At 32.6% G+C, this 9,577-nt stretch overlaps 1 protein-coding gene across 2 annotated transcripts; it reads right to left on the bottom strand.

The window, feature by feature from the left end:
- Positions 1-2,289: 2,289 nt before the first annotated feature.
- LOC120140593 (zinc finger CCCH domain-containing protein 67-like) lies at positions 2,290-6,283 on the bottom strand. 2 transcript variants are annotated; one of them, XM_039155561.1, is made up of 6 exons: positions 5,635-6,283; positions 5,278-5,343; positions 4,956-5,075; positions 4,506-4,784; positions 3,250-3,522; positions 2,290-2,751 (listed from the first exon to the last, which is right to left on the bottom strand). In XM_039155561.1, the coding sequence occupies exons 1-6, from the start codon at positions 6,133-6,135 to the stop codon at positions 2,563-2,565; spliced, it is 1,428 nt and encodes a 475-aa protein (XP_039011492.1). In that variant the 5' UTR covers positions 6,136-6,283; the 3' UTR covers positions 2,290-2,562. The 2 variants fall into 2 exon arrangements, with proteins under 2 accessions (XP_039011492.1, XP_039011491.1); XM_039155560.1 differs by having other exon boundaries at positions 5,278-5,352; positions 5,635-6,276.
- Between the last annotated feature and the right edge of the window lie 3,294 nt (positions 6,284-9,577).

Raw genomic sequence — 9,577 nt, 5'->3', positions numbered from 1 at the left:
CCAATCACCACCCATCACTAGTCATCTTTTGTGGTAAGATAAGTACCAAAACATTCACATTTCACTCCTATTTCTTCTCCTATGATTGATTTTTCATGAAACTCATCCAAAATCAAAGAAAACCCATTTAAAAGTTCGACGTGCTAATATTCTTCTCTCTTCTGATGACTATCCAATGAGACTAATTTTAAGGTATGTTGTTCGACTTCTCGAAATAATGTTTCTCATCATTCAAATTTTCAAACAAACACCTAAAAACCCTCAAATCTAAGAAAGCCCTCAAACCCCTAAAATAGTATGTTTTTGTTTAATTTTATCGATTTTGCATGAGTTTCATGGAAAACCAATCATATAAGAAGAAATGAGTGAAATACGAACAATTTGGTATCAATCTTTTCGTGAAAGACGATCGGTGACAAGTAGTGATTGACTGTCAATGGTGGCCGAAAGAGCACAATGACAAAAAGTGAATTGCTTAAAAGTTTAGTGACAAAGTCAATACACCTTTAAAGTTTAATGCCTAAAATGATGTTGTTTTAGGCTTCAATAGTCGCAAAATGATGACGAGTTGACGATTTGTCCACATCATCGCGTCGCTAAAATTTATTGACCCAATAATATAATTGAAGTCAAAATCAAAATTAAGTGTTATAATTAATGAAAATTAAAAGTTCGGTATAATCGATACATCACCTAAATTCAGTGGTATATGCTGTAGTTCACCCTTATTATATTTAGAATTTGTAAGTTTATTAAGTTGATCACATTTAAAAGTTGTGGGAATTATAAAAAAAAAATTAATTCTTTGAAATTTTAAAAGAAATAAATAATCATCCATCAGATTAAAGTTCAAAACCGAATTAATGATGCATCATATAATAGGAATATTGTCTTATTAAGATAAAATTCTAAAGATAAAATTAGGGATAAAACTATGTTTAGAAACAAATAATTTTTAATCTCTAATTTATAATAAAAATAAAAATAAAAATAAAGATACAGCTAGTACTATTTTTAGGAATAAATAATAAAAATTGGGAAATAATCCGATCGACTCGTTTTATAATCAAAGGGATCCTACTCAAAGTAGCTTATCTTTTTATGTTTCAAAAGGAGAGAGAAATTCAAGAAATTTTACAGTGCGGCACTTTAATAGAAGGTTAAAATAAAGTGTTATCGGTTTTGTTATTGTTTAAATAATAAAATCGGTAAAAAATTACCGGTAATATTATTATTTTTACTTAAAACATCATTTTTTAACATTTTTTAACATTTTCGGTCATTGTTTAGCGTCTAGTAATATTTTCGGTCATTTTTTCGAAAATCTGGTTAAAACGCCCAATAATAATAAAATCAGTTATTTTTCAGCGCCTAATAATATTTCCGATAACGTATTTTTTAACCGTATATTAAGACTATCGCACATGAATTCCTCGATAAATTCACATGATCGCTTCACATATATTCAATGCTTACTTTTTTTCTTTTTTCTTTTTTTGTTGGTAAAATCAATGCTTACCTTTTAGTCTTTCGCATGTATTACAGTTGATTTGTAAGGCATCAACCACGTCAATTAGTATGTAGCAGTTCACAGCTTTATCTATACTCTATATTTGTAAATGTATGCAATATGGATTTATAAGTAATAAAACAAATCAACGGAAATATCATCTATTTTTTTATTATATTCTAATTTGTCATTTAAACAATATTTTTATTAATAATTTATAATCATAATTATTATAGATAGTCAATATTGATTAAACTTGAAATGACTATGCTTCTCCTTTTGAAAAAGGTAACCTTTATTTCAGCACAATGAACTCAAGATTGTTGTAGAACAATTAGGCGTGGCTGAAGGAATATACAATTTTTATGGCAAACTAGAAATAGATTTTAATATAAGAATGAGATGTAATTTCCTACGAACAAATTTTTATAATGAATACTTATTAGTAATTATTATGATATAGATAAGTGTTATAATTTTTTTTTTGATAGATAGATAAGTGTTATAGTTATAGACAAATTAAAGTTAATATTTAATATTATAAGTAACATTCATTAATTGTGTACCCAAAAAAAGTAACATTCATTAATTTGTTATGTTCAATGAAATATAGCACGTAATATGAAGTTCAGATGCAAATTGGCATAGAAAATAAATCTAAAAACGGACTGTGGTTAGGTCAGAATCGGATATAGATATAACAAATCGGGTCAGGTTTACAAATAAACCCGAGCTAAACCCAACAATCCATATGTAAGAAATAAACCGGACCAAGGGGATTCAAGGGAAGTACAACACATCCCAAATCTTACTTGTATTAGTTCCTAAAATGACTTGAAACTGAGACATTTTACATATCCTGGTTTAATTTGAGCTTTGTAGCACTACCAACACAAACCATCATATATAATGCCATCCCCTAAAAAGGCTTGTGGCGATGGAATAAGTGAAGAAAAGTTAAGCAGTCTTCCGAGTTAAAAAAAAAATGAACGGAAAATTTAGAATCCTTCTGATGTGAGATCTAAGAGCTAGGAAGCCGTTTTCCTGAAAAATTAATTTTGGGTACCATTACTTTCCGCAATTGAGGTTTGCTCTAATGGTGCAGAATGGCCAAACGGTGGAGCCTTATCTAGTTCAGATTCTGTTGTTGAAGGAGCTGCCTGCATTGAATGGTCAAATTTACAGGCTGGTCCGAACTTGCAAATGCCGTACCGACTGTAGTTTGAGCAGATGCTTTGATCCTGGATTCCGAAATAAAATGTCTATCTCAATGGTGATAAAACTACTAGAAAGCATTAATCAAGTGTTGAATGTGATTAGAAATTAGAATTTAATAGTTATCACCGAAAACACAAACCATTAAAGTAAATGCTAAAAGAATGAACTATAGTGTCACAAGGAGAAGATGCGTTACAGAATCTAAACCAGATGATACGTTTCTGTAGAAATCCACGTGCCTAACAGAACCTGGGGCTTTAATCACTGCCTATATGAACAATCAAGTACCAACTTGTAACAGATGCAATTTTTTTTATTGATTTTCTATAAAGAACATGTTTCAAGATACACGAGAAGATAAGAAGTGCATTTCAATATCCAAGGTGAATTGCTTTTGTTTTCATTTTCTGGGTGCATAAAAAAGTTTTTTTCCCAAAAAAAAAATATAACCTACCAAGTTTCTGTTCATATATATGTATATATATGGTAGAAAAGAATAACCTAAAGGAGCACAATCTTACAGGTCTCAGTGGCAAGCCCTTGTCGCTGAGAGTACACGGGGCCTGCTTTGTAGATCGACTTTTTGGATGATGATATTTGCAATTAGATTTAAACTTACAGTCCCCAGTTTTCAGGAAGTAACTGCACTCAGGTTGGCCAGGCCGTATTGGGAATTCATCAACCACCATCTGTGGCTGATGTTGATTATAGACGGCGGTTTCAGCTGAGGGGTTATTCATGACATATGCTGGGGTTAGATGCAAACTCCTTTCTGGTGGGGGATAAACAGGGGCCTTGACAAGGCAAACAAGATCAAGTCATTGTTCAGAACCATATTGGTTATAAGTTTTGAAAAAAAAAAATCTGATTTCTTGGAGAAAATTATATGCAGAATCAGTTTTAATACCTATCAGGCATTTTTAAACATGAGCTTCTTGAACTAATGCAGCGAAATAAACAAGAACTAAAAACGTAACCTAAGCAATAAATGCATGTTATAAGGAGCACAAGAAAACAAAGTATTATGGGGAAACATTTGATTCGCCATTTTCATGCATATATTAACACTATAATTGTCAAAGCAATTAGTATATCTTATCTGCCAACAAAAACCATTTTTCCATGCAAGAGCAACATTAGACAACCCCACAACGCAATCCATCATGCATCGAACTGAACCAACGCCAAGGTTCTACTTGGCTCTCTTTGGTGCAAGTCAGCTTTTTTTACTCTGCCAAAGAATGTATGTTACAGTGTATTTGTAGTCTCCTATACATAGGCTGTATGACTACGCCTACATGTACATGTGTTTCAGACCTTGATGCACAAAGTTACCTTAGCTTCATCGAGAAAGGTTGAAAGGCAACATAATTTTCAAAAAAAAAAATATATGAAGCTGGCAAAAAATAATGGGTGCTAGCCACTTCTTCAAGTTAGTTAAAATACTATTTTATTAAATGCAGTAACCGAAAGTTAATGTCAGGAACTCCAATGCACTAACATATAAATTATTTCAAATGATAACCTTAATGAGGCCCTTAATAAGGCACTTGTTCGTAAAACCCAAACTACACAAACGCATCTAGAAACTAGTTTTAACTGTCAAGTTGAAAATATTCCATTAATGATCTGAATAGATTCTAAGATGTAGGTGAGGACCAAGTAATGCTAAGATAAACCCAATAGATGCCATGCACTATAGTATGGTAAGATGGATTTAATAGATGCCGTAGACTATAATACATAAACTAAAACAGCATTGGAGCGATGATAGTACCTGATAACCATTCCATTCTGGATTTAGGGGTGGAATAGCTGGAGTTGGTGAAAACATAACTGGCATATAGGGAGCAGGAGTCTCATTCAATGCCCTCGGTGAGGACCAGGATGCCATATTCACTTGTGAACCAGCTTGTGATGAAACAGATCCACCATTACCATATGCTGCAGGTGGGTCACAACCTCCAGCAGTGGTAGGATCAGGATGATTAAACCTGCAGTTGGCTCCATACTTGCACAACCCATTACGCATGTAATAGGGGCACTCTCTCTCTCCCTGTAATGAATTAAAACTTTCAAATTTCCAAAACGATTACTCCTAATAACCACTAAAAAATAACATACAGTTCGGTTGATTGCAGAACAAACGCAAAAGTGCACCAGGACTTGAATTATGGAGTCTGGAAAAAATTTCAATTAATAAATACAGTAAAAACAGAAGTGGTACCTGTCGGATGGGGAGTCCCAGAAAGTTAAGTTCTAAAACCGGAGCAGCTGAAGATTTTGCCCTTGAGTGGTTGTATCTGCACGCCTTACCAAACTTACATCCACCAATTCTTAGGTAGTACTGCAAAAATCTCGAGCAACATTGTAACACAAAGAATGTCACTATCAACCTACGCACACTTCTTATAGACATGAATGAAAATACACAGATGTTTTTCACGCGTAACTAAACAAACACTAATTCTAAAAAGCTAGGAGAATACTATGCTTTAGTTGAAAAATTATAAAATTACAAAAAATTCAGTCATTGAAAGAATACAGACCTTGCATTCCGTCTGGCTTGGTTTCTCTGTTGATTGACTTGATTCATCATTTTCCTTGAATTTTTCCTGAACAGCCTTCAAACATCATAAATCCAAAATACCCAGAATTAAAATAAATAAAAAGTCAGCACGAAATCAATAAGTACACGTATGTAGCAAACAACCCAATCTTAAAATGAGAAGAATTTTTTTGAAAAAAAAAATCTTTAACAAATGCCATAGTAATATAGAAACAAATATTAAAATTGAATTAACAGAAAGCTAACAAAGCTCCCCTTCAGCTAAAGCAAGAACATTTCTAGAACATAAAAAGATGATAAAATAAAATGAAAGTTACAATAAGGTGAGAAAAAAGACCTGGTTCTTCCTTCGAACAGGATGATTAAACTTGCAATTAGATCCAAATTTGCAAAGTCCAGTTTTCATATAATAAGCGCAATCATCTGCGTCCGGTCTCACCGGATAATGCGACATCACTCTCTCATAACTCTTCATGTTTTCACCATCATTCTCATTCTCGTTTTTATCCTCCTCGTCTTCTTCGTCTCCGTCAGCGCCGGCATCAGCATCGTCGTAACCATTTTCGCTTTTTCTCTCCCCATAGCTTTTTGTCTCAGCAGCCTCCTCCTTCTCCTCTTCCTCTTCCTTCTTCAAATCGAGTTCCCGCAACTGCTCTTCTAGATTGTTTTCTTCATGCCCGGTTTCCTCAGCCACGTGATTAAGATTTGACGATGTCGGCGACTCGTCAGGATTTGGAGTCGGATCGGGATCAGGGGAATTATGCCCTAAAACGTTAAGGGGGGAATCGGCCGGAGCAGTCGTGTCGGAGATAGAAGCTTCTTCTTTAGTTTGTGACATTGTAAATCCACATTCCAAAACCCTAATTTCAGCAGAAGAAAATGAGAGAGAGAGAGAGAGAGAGAGAGAGAGAGAGAGAAGATACTAAAAAGATCAAAGTTTTGTTATGGGAAATGGTAGCAAAAGATAGTGTGAACAAAAACGCAAGGAAGAGAAGGTGGAGTATAAAATAAATTTAAAAAAATATGGGTAAATTACACTAATTTCAGTGAACTTTACTTTCTCCTATTTTATTCCATATATTTCAAAAAAACTTTATTTACCTACTAAATTTTATCGTTATTCTTGTTTTGATCACTTCGTAGTTAATTATTTAACGATGTTATGACATGAAAAATAATATTAAAACAGCGTAGCTTTGAATCTATAAAAAAAATTAGATCAAAACGAAGTAGTTTTGATCTAAATAAAAAAAGTTGTTTTTTCTCTATTTTTTTATGTTCTCCTCCTCCCTTCTTCTTTCTTCTTCTCCTCCCATCTTCTACCCGTCTCTCTCCACAACTTCAACAAATCCAAATTATAGCCACCACACATCGATCACCCACGGTCACCATGATCGGAGGTCATTGACTCAAATTTTTCATCGAACACGTCTCACCTTTTTTTGAATACAAATTCAATGTCAATTTAACCGAAAAACACCCTGAACTCCGTAGATATAGAATTGATTTCGTTAACGAAACAATTTCATTTTCAATCTTCATCTTGAAATTTTTTCCTGAGAAAATCGAAGGGGAAAGAGAGTAAAGGGGGTGGCTAGGGAGGAACCATTAGGCATAAGAAGGTATTAAGGGACAACATCCAGGGAATAACTAAGCCAATGATTCGTCGTTTGGCTCGCAGGGTATTAAGGTATTAAGGATCAATGACTTGATCTATAAAGAAACGAGATTTCTCACATCCTCTAGTTTTGGCCTCGTCGATTTCAAAACACCAATTGCTGACGGCAATCCCGACAACAAGTTTTGACCCAAAGAGTTGGGTAATTAAAGGTTGCTGTTGTTGCCAATAACAAGCGATGAATTCTTGGTCACCAAATAATCATCATTAGCCGAACAAACGACAGTGCTGCTTTCGGAAATGTCGTTATACCAAACGGAGAAATGTATAGATTTGCCGAAGAACTGATTGGCTTAAACCGAACAACGAAGACTCCGTTTCTTAAGATAAAAACATGTTTTGTGAATCCATGGGAAATCCGAGAAACTAAAAGATGGGCTTTGCTAGGACAACAATGGCGGGAGGTATGAAAGGAAAAGGAATGAGAATAAGAAGAGCAAAGACATGGTGTTTCAATGGCTGCTCTGTTAATGGAGAATTTGGAGATAGCGAGAAGGATTATTGTTGGTTTTTGGTTGTGTTAATGGCGGCTTAGATGCTTCGTAAATGACCCAATTTATTTTTTATTTTATTAACTACATATCCAATGTCGCCGGTTTAATATTAAAATATTTCAAGTCATCCAGTTATTAGAGAGAAGACAGTTTAGTGATTAAAAAATTTCAATCTATCAAGTTTAATGACTAAATTGGAAAAATTAAAAGTCCAGTGAATGAAATGAGAGAGAATAAAGTTAAATGATGATTAGTGTAATTTACGAAAAAAATAAAACAATAGGATAAACACTTTTGGTTACTTTTATTTCCTTTTTCTTATTTTGAACACACATTTCTAAAATTTATGTTTTGATTACATTTTTTATTTATCATAAAACCATCATAAGAACGTTAATTTTTATCAGATTAATGATATATCATGTTAATAAAAAAAAATTAATTTCAACTTTACATTTTAATTAAAATATCAACTTAATCATCTTTAATTACAATATTAATTTAATCAATTTAAAAAAATCACATTTTTATATCAACTTTTTTCCCCTAAAAATATGTAATCTATTCTAATTCAACTTTTTTTTCTTCTAAAATATGTAATATATTCTAATCAAATTCTTAACATGAAATAAAAACCTAAAATGATACCAACAATCAGTTGGTCTAGTGGGATGAGGCATTAGATCCCTTAAGTAGGGTCAGGGGGTTCGAATCTTGACATTTGCAAATGGAGCAAACTGGGCTGGAAGGGTTGCTCTCGCCTCTGTAATACATTATCTGGATTAGTCAATTAATAGATCGGATATCAGTGATTAATTCAAAAAAACCTAAAATGATGTTATTCTTTTGAATAATTTTCCGCCCGACAAAATTATAAAAGTCTGAAATGAGACTATTTTTCTTATTTTATTTTTTATTTAAATAAATAAATAGACGAATAAAAAGTTCATTTGACTTTTGAAGTATGATATTGTTAACATTCAATTGGAATGGTAGAAAGACGCGAAAGATTATGATAAACAATATGTTTTAATTTCATGTTTACCTAATGATAAATGACGGATCTAATCAAGAAAATTCAAAGCTTTGACTTGAATTTCATCCATATAAAGTATTTGAATTTCATTCGAGTTCAAGTTCTTGTGTATGTAAAAGATTTCTGTTGGGAGACTCATTTACCAAGGTCAAGTGTGCGAGACAGGTCGATTCGAATTTGTTAGAGTAAAACTTTAGAACCGAAAGGATAAAAAAATAAAGAAGTTACTAAAAAAATAACATTTTGATATTGATTTTTCATAAATGGTAGTCAAATAATTGTAATTACGGAAATAATCACAATGGTGTTAAGAAAGAATAAAAACAAAAAGATCCAAATGTCTTTATAAGACAAAAAAAAAACTCATTGAAGGAAAGAGAAAATCGTTTTGACACCTTAATTGATTGAAGATATCAACGAAATCGAATAGCGATAATAGTTTGAAGTAATAGAATGTATGCCGAAAAAAAGTTTAAAAATTCATATATTTAATAATTACAGCTAAAAAGGTACAAATTTAATATTTTGAATAAAATCTTAAAGATAAATTAAAAATTAACTATTTTTGTTAACACGTGATATCATTAATACAACGAGAATTAATTTTATAATAAATTGACAATATAAATAATTAAAATATAATTTTTAAAATTGAATGATCAAAATCAGAAATAAAGAAAACCAAAGCTACCACCATTATAGTTTACCCAAATATATATATATATATATATATATATATTCCTTATATTGTTTCAGTTGCATGATTTGCATGTACCGTATACTTATTTATTTTGCTTCTTTTTTTCTTTCTGAAAAGTACTATTAAATGTTATCCTGTCCGAAATTAGACACACATCTTATATTCTAGAGACTCCGTTTAAGACGACATCGAGACATGAAGTAGATTTTCAAGAGACGGCCGCGCTCGGCACACAACACTTTCCCGCTGATCCTTATCAGGATAAGCCGAGTGCAGTTATAATCCTCAGCGACCCCTTCCAAGTGTCCGTGGATCGCCGAGACCAAACCGAGTTCTCCAGTCATGTCTCCTTCCATTGCTCGAAACTTGGAA

The sequence above is a fragment of the Hibiscus syriacus genome, unplaced genomic scaffold, assembly GCF_006381635.1.
Source record: "Hibiscus syriacus cultivar Baekdansim isolate YM2019G1 unplaced genomic scaffold, ASM638163v2 tig00110788_pilon, whole genome shotgun sequence".
In the NCBI taxonomy this organism is placed as follows: Eukaryota; Viridiplantae; Streptophyta; class Magnoliopsida; order Malvales; family Malvaceae; genus Hibiscus; species Hibiscus syriacus.
This window is presented reverse-complemented; position numbering and strand designations above follow the sequence as displayed.

What these genes read in the sequence shown, in the direction of transcription:
- LOC120140593 (XM_039155560.1), bottom strand. Translation starts at nt 6,135, where the DNA reads ATGTCACAAACTAAAGAAGAAGCTTCTATCTCCGACACGACTGCTCCG. An exon ending in CTGTTCGAAGGAAGAACCAG is followed by an intron (nt 5,353 to 5,634) that starts GTCTTTTTTCTC and finishes TGATGTTTGAAG; the next exon opens with GCTGTTCAGGAAAAATTCAA. An exon ending in CAGAATGGAATGGTTATCAG is followed by an intron (nt 3,523 to 4,505) that starts GTACTATCATCG and finishes TGCCTTGTCAAG; the next exon opens with GCCCCTGTTTATCCCCCACC.